The following is a 16704-nucleotide window of genomic DNA, read 5'->3' as shown; positions in this document are numbered from 1 at the left end:
GGGCAGGTCAATAAGTAATGCAACATTTTTTTTCTCGGCCAATTTTGGTTGAAAAAACCGGAAATTTCTTGTGGAATATTTTCAAATATTCCCGCTTCGTCTCGTATAGTTTCATTGACTTCCGACAGGTGGCAGCGCTGTACGGAGCTGTTGAAATGGCGTCTGTAATGGATGTGCATTGCAAACAACGGGCAGTGATCGAGTTTCTTTTGGCGGAAAACCAGGGCATCTCAGATATTCATAGGCGCTTGCAGAATGTCTACGGTGATCTGGCAGTGGACAAAAGCACGGTGAGTCGTTGGGCAAAGCGTGTGTCATCATCGCCGCAAGGTCAAGCAAGACTGTCTGATCTCCCGCGTGCGGGCCGGCCGTGCACAGCTGTGACTCCTGCAATGGAGGAGCGTGCGAACACACTCGTTCGAGATGATCGATGGATCACCATCAAACAACTCAGTGCTCAACTTGACATCTCTGTCGGTGGTGCTGTCACAATTGTTCACCAGTTGGGATATTCAGAGGTTTGTTCCCGCTGGGTCCCTCCTTGTCTAACCGAACACCATAAAGAGCAAAGGAGAACCATCTGTGCGGAATTGCTTGCTCGTCATGTGGCTGAGGGTGACAATTTCTTCTCAAAGATTGTTACAGGCGATGAAACATGGGTTCATCACTTCGAACCTGAAACAAAACGGCAATCAATGGAGTGGCGCCACACCCACTCCCCTACCGAGAAAAAGTTTAAAGCCATACCCTCAGCCGGTAAAGTCATGGTTACAGTCTTCTGGGATGCTGAAGGGGTTATTCTGTTCGATGTCCTTCCCCACGGTCAAACGATCAACTCTGAAGTGTATTGTGCTACTCTTCAGAAATTGAAGAAACGACTTCAGCGTGTTCGTAGGCACAAAAATCTGAACGAACTTCTCCTTCTTCATGACAACGCAAGACCTCACACAAGTCTTCGCAACCGAGAGGAGCTCACAAAACTTCAGTGGACTGTTCTTCCTCATGCACCCTACAGCCCCGATCTCGCACCGTCGGATTTCCATATGTTTGGCCCAATGAAGGACGCAATCCGTGGGAGGCACTACGCGGATAATGAAGTTATTAATGCAGTACGACGTTGACTCCGACATCGACCAGTGGAATGGTACCGTGCAGGCATACAGGCCCTCATTTCAAGGTGGCATAAGGCCGTAGCATTGAATGGAGATTACGTTGAAAAATAGTGTTGTGTAGCTAAAAGATTGGGGAATAACCTGGTGTATTTCAATGCTGAATAAAACAACCCCTGTTTCAGAAAAAAAATGTGTTGCATTACTCATTGAACTGCCCTCGTACTATTACTGTTTGTGCAAACGAACTGGTACAGACGAATGCCACATGTCTTTGAGGTGGAACAATAGCAGCAGCTTTACTGCAGTTCATGGGACCTGCCAGCTCAGCAGTTATCCTGTGCTGCACCAAATGTGCCATCGAATAGAAGGGCACGCCATGATAATGGAGCTGATGTCACGGAACACAGACTGTGCTTAGTTAGCCGTCATATTAATTGCTAATGTAAAAAAAACTAATGTAATACCACAATGAATGTACGACGACAAACAGTACGTGAAGTGTTACCTTTCTGTAACAAAAGGACCAATATAATGGTGTTTCAGAAGAACTGTTTTCTAATATTTAGTAGAAAGTTGAAAATATATCAAAGTTTACAGATTGCTGCAGTGGTGAAGAAGTCCACACTATTGCAAACTACAGGGCTTGTTTGAACAGTGTTTATAGATGTAGCAGCTCGAAAGTTAAGGATAACAGCACTCCAAATCTGAACATCAGCATTCCCCGAGCTAGATTAACACTACAGTGCACATTTTTTAGGTGATACACTACGTTACCCTGAAATTTCAAGTTGCTAGGCCTAAAAAAGTGTGTAAAACTTAAGGACGAAAGTAACTTTAGCATGATGTGTTACTGCCAAGTAAACTTTAACCATACCAACAAAGAATTGCTACACTACAGGTGGTGACAAAGAAGCACACAACAAGAAAAACTGAAATGATACTAATTTGAAGCCAATAATTGCACTGACTGCAATTTATGATGGTTCCTTGGACATAAGGAGAGGTGGGACATGATTCTTAATAGGCTGTGTGATCAACATGATGGGCAATGCACACTCTGCAAGGTACTCCCAGTCTGAGCAGAAGGCCGGTAAGGAGTTCCATTCCTCCGCGAGCATGATTGATAACTGCTGGATGGTCACTTGTACAGGTGGATATGCTGCAATACATCTCCCCAACACACCTCACATGTGCGCGATGGGATTTCAGTTTGGGGAACAGGCACACCAGGCTATTCGCCGAATATCCTCTCGTTCCGTGAGCTCTCCCCAACCTGCACCATTCCACGCGGTCGCACATTGTCACCCCTAAAAATAAACTCCGGACTGAAGCTTCCCAGAAAAGACGCACATGGGGAAGGAGTACTGTTTCACACGAACACAGACCAGTGGTTGTACCATCTTCGGAGTTTTGGAGGTCAGTACACCCACACTACATTATGCCTCCCAGCAACCTAACACCAAGACCTCCAAAACGATTGTGTTCGACTGTGTTCCTGGGAGCATTACGAACCCTCATACAGAGCACGGTGGTTCCACAAAACACACCTGGGAACACCGTCAAACAGGACAGTTTTGGTGTTCCGTTTGTTGTGATGTGGCGGGACATAATGTTGCGTTGGCATACTGGGCTCCAAAACTTTGAACACTGTACGGTCCATTCACCAGATAACATAACTGTGACACTGAACTCTTTCCCTACAAATCTCTTTTTGGGGGCACATCCGGACCCTACTTCATTTTTATGGGGGGAACTGTGCAGGTGGAGCAGCTCTCTGAACGAGAGGATATTCCGTGAATGAACTGGCCCGCCCATTCCCTCCAATTCCAATCGCATGAAGCACATGTGAGATATGTTGAGATGTTGGGGAGACAAATTGCAATACCTCCACTTCCACCAACGACCACACACCAGTTAACAGCGCAGGTCGAGGAATGAAATGCCCTAACGCCCTACCACATGAACTTCTTACTAACTTTGTGGCCAGCGTGGGAGCATGTTGCAGAGCACACACTGCCCACCACGATGATCACACATACCACTGAGAACCGTGCCCCACATTTTATTATGTACAGGGGAACATCATAAATCGTGGTGACTTCAATGACATTATTCTCTGAATTAAAGTGTCATTTCTGCTTGTCTCCCTTCATATTCCTTTCTGTTACCTTCTGTACTATTCTGTAGCAGTTCTTTCTATGTACAGTCCATGTTTCATTGAGCTGTGTTTATTCACAGACACCATAAGGAAGTTACTTTCATCCTTAAGTTTTGTTCACCAGTGTATTTTACATTTGGGAATGATACACAATGTGTTGCTCGTTAACATTTTGAAACTCCTTCCTAACAAGGGAACCTCCCCATCGCACCGCCCTCACATTTAGTTATAACTTGGCACAGTGGATAGGCCTTGAAAAACTGAACACAGATAAATCGAGAAAACAGGAAGAAGTGTAGTGGAGTGTAGCCATGTATGGAAGTGAAACCTGGACGATAAATAGTTTGGACAAGAAGAGAATAGAAGCTTTCGAAATGTGGTGCTACAGAAGAATGCTGAACATTAGATGGGTAGATCACATAACTAATGAGGAAGTATTGAATAGGATTGGGGAGAAGAGAAGTTTGTGGCACAACTTGACCAGAAGAAGGGATCAGTTGGTAGGACATGTTCTGAGGCATCAAGGGATCACCAATTTAGTATTGGAGGGCAGCGTGGAGGGTAAAAACCGTAGGGGGAGACCACGAGATGAATACACTAAGCAGATTGGATGTGGGTTGCAGTAGGTACTGGGAGATGATGAAGCTTGTACAGGATAGAGTAGCATGGAGAGCTGCATCAAACCAGTCTCAGGACTGAACAACAACAACAACAACAACAACAACAACAGGAAGAAGTTGTCTGGAACTATGAAAAAAATAAGCAAAATATACAAACTGAGTAGTCTGTGCACAAGATAGGCAACATCAAGGATAGTGTGAGCTCAGGAACACCGTGGTCCCGTGGTTGGCGTGAGCAGCTGCGAAACGAGAGGTCCTTGGTTCAAGTCTTCCCTCGAGTGAAAAGTTTAATTTTTTATTTTCAGACAATTATCAAAGTTCAGGCACTCACACATAATCAACTTCGCTCTCCAAAATTCCAGGACATGTTCAGATTTGTTTGGACATATGCAGGATTTGACAGTCTACACGCGGAAAAATTTGAAAACGTTAAAAACATATGTTTTGACAGAGCACAGGGAAAACTGTGCGACTGAAACTGTTCCATTCATTTGTTGCAGTTTGTGTGACAAACTCTTATGTTTTCATCACTTTTTGGGAGTGATTATCACATCCACAAGAAAACCTAAATCGCGCAAGGTAGAAGAATCTTTTTACCCATTCGCCAAGTGTGCAAGTTAGGTGGGTCGACAACATATTCCTGTCATGTGACGCACATGCCGTCACCAGTGTCGTAAAGAATATATCAGACGTGTTTTCCTGTGGAGGAATCGGTTGACCTATGACCTTGCGATCAAATGTTTTCGGTTCCCATTGGAGAGGCACGTCCTTTCGTCTACTAATTGCACGGTATTGCGGTGCGGTCACAAAACACAGACACTAAACTTATTACAGTGAACAGAGACTTCAATGAACGAACGGACAGATCATAACTTTGTGAAAATAAAGAAAGTAAACTTTTCACTAAGGGAAGACTTGAACCAATGACCTCTCGTTCCGCAGCTGCTCACGCTAACCACGGGACCATGGCACTGCTGAGCTCACACTCACCTTGATGTTGCCTATCTTGTGCACAGACTACTCAGTTTGTATATTTTGCTTATTTTTTCATAGTTCCACACAACTTCTTCCTGTTTTCTCGATTGATCTGTGTTCAGTTTTTCAAGGCCTATCCACTGTGCCAACTTATAACTAAATCTGAGGGGGGGTGCGATGGGGAGGTTCCCTTGTAAGCAAGCACGTTTGTTACACAATGTGTTCCTCTAAATTCTGTACGTCTAGACCCAAGTGTTTTGCCCAGATGCAGATTTGGAAAAAACTGATTCTCCCTATCACCCCCTTAGGGATTAAACTTAAAACAGCTTTTTTCCTAGCAGATGCCTGCATCACACAAAGTACGTTAATGTTTTTGTTTCTGAGATTAGTAGTTTAGTCGTCATGTTACGTCAATCAGTTTCTTATATACACTGGAAAGTGATCAACATATCCAAAAGAGCTTTCCAGCACAGCCCTTAAACTGCAACAAACCCCCCCCCCCCCCTCTCTCTCTCTCTCTCTCTCTCTCTCTCTCTCACCAGCTACTCACATCCCCATACAGCAGCTTCAGCAGTGTACTCTTGCCGGCTCCATTGGGGCCCACCAGGGCCAGCCTCGTGTCCAGGTCGATTCCAAACTCCAAGTTCTTGTAGATCCAAGGCCCCGTGTCCGTATACCGGAAGCTCACATTCTAGAATTGTGAAGAAAGCAGTGCATTAAAAAAAATGTGTGGCACAAAGTAATTTAACTGGTAATGTGCTCTGGTGACACTTCAAACTCAAATATGGAGTTATTTACACAAATGTACAATCAAAAGAGTCACCAACTGCATGCTGTTGTGTTACAAATAGTGTTGGAAACACTGTTGCTTTTCCAGCCGAGGGACGTCAGCAGGGTGTCTAAAGATTTTCAGAGGGTCAAATCGATGGCCTTTTCGTGACTTTTTTACTACCTCAAGTTATGTTCATGACTTCTCGAAAATGTGTGTGGTACAATGACAAAAACACTTATGAACCTGAAAGACTGAAATTAAAGTTGGCTGTAAAACTTCTTATATCACAAACTGTATGTCAGCATGAGTAATTTAACGTTGTATGACTTGCAGTATACCATTCATCAAATGCTATAAAAACAAACTCTCACATAGGATAGGGTATGAATACTTTCAGATATCTTTATCATCACATCAATTAAAATACAAACTGTTTTAACATTGTAAATGTGACAAAAATTTACAACTATCCTTAAGACAATATTACAATTTTAAATGTACAAAATTTATGTCAAATGTTATTAAGTTGTTTAGCTGAACTCGAAATTTCAACATCTATAACTTCAGGTGCTGCTTCTGCCTTTTCTATGATCACTCTTTTTTTATTTTTGAGCTCTTATTTCTTCAACTGTTTCTTTTACGATTGGGCCCTTCATTTCCATACTTTCCTTTTTTAAGGATTCTAGTATTCTTGATGAAGCATTCTTCACAGCTAGTATTAATGATTTTGTGTGTCAACATCAGTTGTTTCTCACTATTAAGTAAATTGAGTAAGTTTTATTGCATTGTAAGCATTTCTTTCTGCAAGAGCTGTATCTTCTTGTAAGATTTCACTGAAACTTTACTGTTAACAGAAAAGCCTCTTTCAACTGTGGCATTTCCAACTTCTGCACGAACTTTAAGTTATGGTTTGCACTTTCCAGTAAATTCATCAGAAAGTGATCAAGTTTGTCCTTAGGATTGAATTGTTTCAGCTGATAAGTTTACTACATAATCAGGAAGGAAATAATTACAATCTATGAAGCATTTTATGTAAATTAAAATAATACATTTTTGAAAATATAATATAATTGGACAGACAAAGAAACTACTCATCAAGAGGTGGCAACCCCCCCCCCCCCCCCAACTATCCACAAAAGAGTCCACTCTGCTCTTATTAGCTCGTGTACAATGTTTAGTCAGTAACTCTGTTTTGTATATTACCCTATCTACCACCTTTAAGCTCACAGGTTTTCAAATCTCATCTGCTGTAATGCCAAACAAATCAATCTTTTCTTCTCATCACTCCCTATAAGCTCCCCTAACCAGGGGGGTTCCGGGCAACTTTTGCAAATTTCCTAAACCTCGCCAGTCCTTTTTATTAACCTCTTTTCATTCCTATTCAATCCTCCTGCTAGAAGGTGCCACTGGTTCTGAAAGCTTGTGAATTTCAGTATCTTTATGTGTGTGTTCTGCCATCACTTGGTGAGTAGATTTTTTTATGTATCCAATTGCACTATATGAAACATTTTGGTACCATACAATTAGCGAACTGTATACAGTACTTTTTCCAATTTTTGTAGTTGTTATTCTTATAAAACATCACACTGTAAAATGTCTATTTCCGTAATACTTTAGTAACTTCCTGTAACTCCATAATTAAGGTGATAAGGCTATAACAATTACGGACAATCTGTAATAGTTGACAGCCATGGTGCTCTACTGTAATAATGAAATACATCGGGATGTAAAATCACTGTAATCAAACTTCGAGTTGAGGAACTGGTTCAGTTCTCACCTGACTTTCTAAAAGGACTACTGTATGTCACAGCATAGAGTCATTGCATCAGCTCTGGTTTAGGAAACATTCTGCATACAGAGTGATTTTACTCAATGGGCACTACTGAAGGAAACGATCACAGACGATTTAAGAAGAAAAGGACATATGAACAGATCACAATTTGTTAATGATGAAGAGTATGCTGAAGTTTAACAGAATAATCAGGAAGAATCAATGCACAAAGAAGTGGGATACAGATGTATTAAGGAAGTTCTCTGAGGCAACGGATACTGTGCTAATGAAAAACTCAGTAGGCAGTTCAGTTGAAGAGGAATGGACATTTCCATGAAGTGCAATCACAGAACTTCGAAAGTAAAATATTGGTACAAGGTAGGTAACTGCAAAGAAACCATGGATAACTGAAAAATATTTAATGCTGGAAGTATAAAAATGTGCAAGGATATTCAGGAAAACAGAAATACAAGTCACTTAGGAACAAAATATATATGAAGTGCAGGTAAGCTATGGCAAAATGGCTATATGAAAAATGTGAGGAAGTCAAAATAGAAATGATTTTCAGAAGGACTGAGTCAGTATATTAAAGTCTGTGAAATTAAAAGCAAGGGCGGTAACATTAGGATTGCGATTAGAATTCTTCTGTTAAATGCAGAGGGGAGAGTGGATACATGGCAAGAGAACACTGAGGGCCTCTGAGTGGAAGCGCTTGTCTGATGACATGACAGAAGAATAAACAGAAGATGATCTAGAAGAGACAGGGGATCCAACATTAGAATCAGAATTTAGAAAAGCTTTGGAAGACTTAAAATTAAATAAGAAGGGATAGATAACATTACTTCAGAATTTCTAAAATCATTGGGGAAGTGGCAACAAAACTATTATCCAGATTGAATGTTATGAGACTGGCTATACATTGCCAGACTTTCAGAAGAACATCATCCACCCAACTCCCAAGGTTGCAAGAGGTGACAAGTGTGGCAATTACCACACCTTCAGTTTAACAACGCACATCCAAGTTACTGACAAGAATAATATGTACAGAAGAATGGAAAGATAACTGACCTCTTTTAGATGAGAATCAGTTTGATTTTAGGAAAAGTAAATACACCAGAGAGGCAGTTCTGATGTAGCAGTTGATAATGGAAGCAAGATTGAAGAAAAATCAAGACACATTCATAGGATTTGCTGACTTGGAAAAGGCATTTGACAATGTAAAACAGTGCAAGCTGTTTGAAATCATGAGAGGAGTAAGGGTAAGTTATAGGAAAAGATGGGTAATATACAATATGCTCAAGAACCAAGAAAGAACAGTAAGACTGGAAGATCAAGAACAAAGCGCACAGATTAAAAAGGGTGTAAGACAGGGATGGAATCTTTCGTGGCTTCTGTTCAGTCCGTACACTGGAGAAGCAATGATGGAAATAAAAGAAAGGTGAAGAGTGGAATCAAAATTCTACACACATAAAAAAAAAAGTTTTTCATCACACCAGTTCCCACAACTCCTTAAGATAGATGTTGACTGTGGATATTGTATCACAGACACGATCCATTTGACTGTTCAGAGGGGTCACTAAACCCACCCAAAGATGTAAACAACAATGCATGAGCAGCGCCTATTAGACAGAGGTGGTCCGACAACCTATCAGTTCCACTCATCCCACCAGGAAGGAGGTACATGGCTCATGTTGTCTGTAGATCAACCATGCCTAGACAGTCAATACCACAGTTTGATTGCGTCTGCATAGTTACTCTGTGCCAGAAAGGACTCAACAATAGAAGTGTCCAGGCATCTCAGAGTGAACCAAAGTAGTGATGTTCGGACATGGAGGAGATAGAGAGAGACAGGAACAGACGACGACATGCCTCGCTCAGGCCGCCCCAGGGCCACTACTGCAGTGGATGGCCGCTATCTGTGGAATATGGCTCGGAGGAACCTTGACAGCAATGCCACCATGTTGAATAATGCTTTTCATGCAGCCACAGGATGTCGTGTTATGACTCAAACTGTGCGCAACAGGCTGCATGATGCACAACTTCACTCCTGACGTCCACAGCAAGGCCCATCTTTACAACCACAACACCATGCAGCGCGGCACAGATGGACTAAACAACATGCTGAGTGGACTGCTCAGGATTGGCATAATGTTCTCTTCACACATGAGTGTTGCACATGCCTTCAACCAGACAATCGTTGGAGACGTGTTTGGAGGCAACCCAGTCAGGCTGAACATCTTAGACACTGTCCAGCGAGTGCAGCAGGGTGAAGGTTTCCTGCTGTTTGGAGGTGGCATTATGTGGGGCCAACATACACCACTGGTGGCCACAGAAGGCATTCTAACGGCTGTACGATACGTGAATGCCATCCTCCAACCGATAGTGCAACCCTAATCGGCAGCATATTGGCAAGGCATTCGTCTTCGTGGACAACAATTCACACCCCCATCATGCACATCTTGTGAATGACTTCTTTCAGGATAACGACATCGCTCGACTACAGTGGCCAGCATGTTCTCCAGACATGAACCCTATCAAACATGGCTGGGCCAGACTGAAAAGGGCTGTTTATGGGCGATGTGACCCACCAACCACCCTGAGGGATCTACGCCAAATTGCCATTGAGGAGTGGGACCAACAGTGCCTTGATGAACTTGTGGATAGTATGCCACGACGAATACAGGCATGCATCAATGCAAGAGGACATGCTACTGGGTATAAGAGGTACCGATGTGTACAGCAATCTGGACCACCACCTCTGACGGTAATACAACATTAAATGTGTGGTTGTCATGAGCAATAAGTTTGGAACTAATGTTTATACTGATCTCTCTTACAGTTTTCTATACCTGTTCTGGAACTCTCAGAACTGAGGTGATGCAAAACTTTTGATGTGTGTAGATGCAAGGGTATCAATAATGATTATTCACTGATGACATTGGTATCTTCAGTGAAAGTGAAGAAAAATTACAGGTTCTGCTGAATGGAATAAACAGTCCAATGAGAACAGAATAGAGAATAAACTGAAGAAAGACTAAAGTAATGAGAAGTAGCAGAATTGAGAACAATGAGAAACTTAACATTAGGACTGGTGATCACGAAGTAGATGAATTTATGTAATTATGCTACCTAGACAGCAAATTAACCTGTAACAGAGCAAGGATGACATAAAAAGCAGCGTAGCGCTAGCAAAAAGGGGCTTCCTGGCCACGAGAAGTCTACTAGTATCCAAATTATGTCTTAATCTGGAGGAGGAAATTTCTGTGAATGTATGTATGGAAAACTGCATTGCATAACAGTGAGACATGGGGCATGGGAAAACCAGACCAGAAGAGAATCTAAGTATATTAGATGTGATGCTACAGAATGTTGAAAATTAGGTGGAATGATAAGGAAAGGAATATATGGAAAATACTGGCAAGGAGAAGGGAAACGACTATAGGGCATTTGTTAACACATCAGGGAATATCTTCCATGGTACTAGAGGGATCTGCAGAGGGTAAAGACTGTGGAGGAAAACAGAATGGAATACATCCAGCAAATAATTGAGGACATACGTTGCAATTGCTGATGCGAGATGAAAAGGTTGGCACAGGTTAGGAATTTGTGGCAGGTCTGTCAGAAGACTGAATGACTTTAAACAGAAGAAGAAGAAAATTCAGAGGTAGTACATCCACTTAAAGGCGAAGATAAAGGCTCTGTGACAGTAGCTTTCAATTATCAAAAGCACATATGAGAAGGGATCGGTTGGTAGGACATGTTCTGAGGCATCATCATCAAGGGATCACCAATTTAGTATTGGAGGGCAGCGTGGATAGTAAAACTCGTAGAGGGAGACCAAGAGATGAACACACTAAATGGATTCAGAAGGATGTAGGTTGCAGTAGGTACTGGGAGATGAAGAAGCTTGCACAGGATAGAGTAGCACGGAGAGCTGCATCAAACCAGTCTCAGGACTGAAGACGACGACAACAACAACAACATATGAGAACAGAGCAGGCAGATAGGAAAGTTTTGCCTGTACTAGTGTTTCAGCTAGACACTGAAGCTCCATCCATATGTACTGCCAAAGGCTCATCTTGCAACTGTGGAGGCAGGGTCACCTATAGGGAGGACAGATGAGCCTCACCAGAGAGACATTGTTGAAGGGTTACCAGTCCCATGAGGCAGTTGGCAAATTTCCTTGCCCACACAAAGAGAACAAACTGTTGCCAATGCTTGCAGTTAACCATAGTGTAGGGATTCTCCGTAGCGCAAAAATAGATGTCTTGGAGGTGAGCAGTACCACCTCTCATAAAGACAGCCTCATCTGCGAGCGGGACGGGCGATGTATCCCAGCACAGTGACTGCCCGGGTGATGAACCCACGACCAAAGATTCACTGTGGAGACGAGTCTGGACGTACTGAGGTCAGTAAGCATTATGATATAGATAGTGACAGTTGTCTCAGAGGATGTTTCACACAGTTGTCTGGGCTACCTTGCACTGGCACCTACTTGGTGCCGATTCGAGGATCACTGCCAAAGATCTTTTACCTCCTCTTTGAAGTGGGTGTACCTCCCTAAGAACACATTTCCAGCCATATTAGCCCAATCAACGAGACCAAAAAAATTTGGAGGGGGAGGAAAAAATCATGCAGTTGCAAATTTTCATACAGCAGTACGAGGAATTGTCATGAACAACATACTAAAAATTCTGAGCAATGGAGTGTGTGTTGCTGCAGGGTGGTGGTGGTGTTTGAAGGTGACTGTGTTTTTATCCAGTAACTCAAACTGGAACTTCCACCAACAATGCTTCCCAGTAATAAATTAAACTACATTAACTTTACAACAAGAAAGAAGCGATTCATTATTCTCTAGAGGACTAAGTTAACAATTTGAAAGGAATGGAAAATAACAGATGATTAAAAATATTATTTTAACTGTATAAAATTAGCATTTATTTTTAAATGAAGTGGGTTAAAAACAGATACTAATGTGTGAACCGTGTCAGACTGCAGTAGAGCCATATTAACACCCACTGGCTTATAAAGCTGGCTCACAGCAGGTTGCCAGTTTTAAGTTTATTATTATATTGCTGGCTGTGAGACAGGCCAAGCAGCTATACCTTTTTCTTCATGTTTCTTTTTCTCTATTAGGTGATAGCATGAAATTTACATACCATTGGAAATCTAAGAAATCAATCTGTTTAGTGGTGTATAAGACAACATTTCTTTCAATATTTCGTGAGTTAGAAGCAATCATTCTCAGGTTTTGTTAGATTTATCCCCCCCCCCCCCCCCCCCAAATTCCATTAAGAAAGCACCCTCCATAAATTATGTAGTGTGCAAAGCCAGGAATAAGAGAAGTGATACACAGTAAGAGTGTGAGAAATGTCAAGTGGCACTGCATATGGCTGTATTTTTTCAGGTATTCCATGCCAATAAAAACTTCTGAAACAGTTATCTTCATTCCTCATCACTTCAACAAATAGAAAGGTGTTGCAGGGTGCTCTCTCGCTATCCATTAAACAATCAGTCCACCTACATGGATAGGTTTCAGGTTATCTGCCCTTTCACTCTGCAATTTTAGATACTCGTTTAGCCAACAAAAGCAGCATTAATAAAAGTTCGACTGAATACCTGCCATGCAAAGGCCACCTAACTCCAGCCCAGGGGCACTAGCTGGAAGTTAGTTAAACTATTGAGTGCTCAGGATTCTTGCACGACTCATTGGGGGTGGGGTGGGGTGGGGGGGGGGGGGGGGGGGGAACGGCTACCAAGTCTGTATTTAATATCCCAACATCTATTATGAAATGTTACCGACTGCCTGTAACAAGTTCACACCCAAAAGATACTTAGTCTGACTCAATATTTTGAACATCCTAGACAGTCACTGACTCGCAACCACTTGCAAGTTAAAACATTTAGTCGTTCAGTAGGCGTCTTGAGAAGTGCTCACCATAATGTCTCATTATCTGCACAAAACGTGCCACACAGAGTTTATGGATGACATGAAATTTTCACACGTGAATATCGCCTAAAAATAAATCACTGACAAGGCTACATTCTCACAAAATACTGAATACTGTACTCTCTCTTCATCAACCACGAGACCTGATCTAACGCCTGAATTTCTTCATTTTGGTACAAATTTGATCAGAACGATTTAACATGTTTACCAAAAGACTGCTTCTGAGCAACTAGAAGTCAATATAGATCTGAGGCACAAAGCCCTACTCAAACATGTGGGAAATGCTGAATTCCTACTGGATAGTATGTTAAGCAGCTTATCAGATCATCTCTAGCACTTCTATACCCGCAATATTTCTAATGTCAGCCAATATGATAACCACAAGCAATACAAACTAGAAATTTCGTAATTCCAAAACTAAATAAAATTTAATGAGAACAAAATACGATTCCTTTCCACAAAATAAATTACTGACAGATTTAATTGAAGCCTCTTCTGCTGCCTTTTACAAAATCAAACTCACTCTGACATAGGTCACAAATTCCCTTATGGAACAACACCACTCTCACGCATACATTTACATAGTTTTAATACAATATTACATTCTCACTTTAAGTATGTCCTCTATTCGCCCTGTCAATCCCTCCAAAATACTCACACAACCAAAACATGAAACGTCCTGGCAGATTAAAACTGTGTGCGGGACCAAGACTCGAACTCGGGACCTTTGCCTTTCGTGGGCAAGTGCCGTTGCCAGAGAAAGGCAAAGGTCCCGAGTTCGAGTCTCGGTCCGACACACAGTTTTAATCCGCCAGGACGTTTCATATCAGCGCACACTCCACTGCAGAGTGAAAATCTCATTCTGGGAACCAAAATAGTAATGTTCCATTAATTACATCAGAAAACTGTGGTAATGAGACTAAAGAAAATACCAGAAAATTAGATTATATGAACCTACCCTCTTGGTTGTAGTTTGAATTGATACTATAGATGAATAATTTACATTCTCTACCTCAGTTTTACAATGCCAGCACAGTTGTGTGTTTTAGGAAAAAATTTGTATCTCAGGAAGTATTGAAATTGCTGATTTGAAATGTTATCACTATGAGTTATCCATAGAAATTGGTATACTAAGTATGAAAGAGATTGATTAATACTTAATAGCACTTCTTCAGATTCATGGAGTGTTAAGTGTAACATATTGCACGTAGCATTCACCAAGTACATGGCTCACTCAGTCCAGCAGCCAGCACCAGCTGTCCCAGCACGAGAACCAAAATCTCCTCTCCTCCCGTATTCACAGCAAGCTACGCTTTCAGTGTAAGGTAACAATTCACAATATTTTGCTACGCTACAATAGTAAGGATGGATTTACAAAGAATTCTCCCTCCTAGCATTGTACAAAAATTAAACAATGGAAACTCCAGATGCATATAAAAATGTAGGAAAATATACATTGCTACTTAGTGTAAAGATAACACATTAAGTCACAGATGGGCACAAGTAAAAGGCATTTACACACAAACTTTCAGTCACAGCCTTTATCAGAAAGAGAAATGCACACCATGCATACACACAAGCAAACCCACCCCATGAACACGAACACCCACTGCAGCAGCTTGGGCCAGAATACACTTGCTTGTGCGAATGAATGGTGTGTGTTGTTCTGTCAGATGAAAGCTGTGACTGAAAGCTTATGTGTGTCTCTTACTTGTGCCCATCTGCAACATAATGTGTTCTCTTTACAGTTAATAGCCATCTTTTCCTACATTGTTGATACAGCACAAACATTTCTGACTACACAATTTTCTTCCCTCAATTTTCCTTCGCTGACTGGACTGCGTCCATAAGACAGTTTTTGCTCCCTATTTTCCCAGTGATTGCTTCCTGGCCTTTGCCTCGACTTAGCAAAATCATCCTGTACACATACGTACTGTCACTTAAATAAACAGCAGATCTATATTGAATATTTTAAAAAGATATCTGAGACAACTATTTAGTCATTAATAAATAACTACACTTTACTTTGATGTAAAATAAAATGTTGGAATTTTTAAGACTAACGCAAAAGTAATCAGCATAAAACATACTCTAAGTTACATGTCCAGAGAACATAACCTGCAAATGTCATCACTGAAAAAAGTAAACAAGTGGCATCTTCTCAGAGTTGCTAAAAAACCCATTTTATTTTTGGGTAAAGCAATATAAACATTCTAAAAGTCATTCATATTCGGCATTGCCATGTAAAAAATCTACTATATAGATAAACTTGCTGTACAGGGTACGTACCTACAAAGCCTGATGCCGTTGCAATCATCTAACTGTTGAAGGTCTGTTTGAACGTTTGTACAAAGTAACATCACAGTAGGGAGGCATCACGACCCCACACTCACTCACCTGTACCATGATGACCGGTGGCGGGATGCTGCCGCAGGACGGAAAGTAGAAGTGCACCGTCTTATCAGTCGTGACACGCTCCGTCAGCCCCTGTGCCACCATCTTGGCCAGCGTCTTCTCCTTCGACTGCGCCTGCCGGGCCAGCTTGGCACTGCCGTGACCGAACCTCGCGATGTAGTTCTGAAAATAGCGTCGTGCACTCTGTCACACCAGATGACTGCAAAAGCGAATCACTGTACTGGCAGTGCCACCAATAATCCAGTCTGAACTCTCCCAGTTTTATTTAGTACTAGTGAACCCGGAAATGCTTCGAAACTGCTAAATATGCATGGAAACTGCATATACATCCTGAATTTCTAGCGCCCTCTCTCTGCCCGCATTCTCGTCCACACCCCCACTCCCTCTCCCCTATATGTTTCCTCCTCCACCTATTCTTTGTGCATAACCAATCCTCCCATCCACCTCTTCCTACCCCCTCTCTATGGCCGTTTCCATCTGACCGTATAGTACAGTACTGTGTAAAAATGTGAAGTAAATCAATGAAGATCTTTTCAAGATTTTTGATAACGTTATTTCTCTTTCATATATTACATAAAGGCCTTTACATATGTCTGCCTGCGGATGGATTTGTGCGGATGGATTTGTGTGTATTCCTGTCCTTTTTTCCCCCTAAAGTAAGTCTTTCCGCTCCCGGGATTGGAATGACTCCTTACCCTCTCCCTTAAAACCCATATCCTTTCGTCTTTCCCTCTCCTTCCCTCTTTCCTGATGAAGCAACCGTGGGTTGCGAAAGCTTGAAATTTTGTGTGTGTGTGTGTGTGTGTGTGTGTGTGTGTGTGTGTGTGTGTGTCTAGAGGCTGAAAGCTTACTTTCGGACACACACACACACACACACACACACACACACACAGAGACAGAGAGAGAGAGAGAGAGAGAGAGAGAGAGAGAG

The 16704-nt window shown here is 41.8% G+C and overlaps 1 protein-coding gene across 2 annotated transcripts in view; it reads right to left on the bottom strand.

The window, feature by feature from the left end:
* The window catches only part of LOC126426788 (ATP-binding cassette sub-family F member 2), a 100408-nt gene that overhangs the window by 38835 nt on the left and 44869 nt on the right, over positions 1–16704 (bottom strand). For both annotated transcript variants that reach the window (XM_050088784.1, XM_050088783.1), the window contains exons 8-9: positions 15756–15935; positions 5416–5556 (exon numbers count right to left, since the gene is read on the bottom strand). In XM_050088784.1, the coding sequence (XP_049944741.1) occupies positions 5416–5556; positions 15756–15935 (321 nt within the window). The remainder of the gene's footprint in view (positions 1–5415; positions 5557–15755; positions 15936–16704) is intronic.

The sequence above is a fragment of the Schistocerca serialis genome, chromosome 11, assembly GCF_023864345.2.
Source record: "Schistocerca serialis cubense isolate TAMUIC-IGC-003099 chromosome 11, iqSchSeri2.2, whole genome shotgun sequence".
In the NCBI taxonomy this organism is placed as follows: domain Eukaryota; kingdom Metazoa; phylum Arthropoda; class Insecta; order Orthoptera; family Acrididae; genus Schistocerca; species Schistocerca serialis.
Note: the sequence above shows the minus strand (reverse complement) of the source record. Positions and strands in the feature narration are given on the sequence as shown.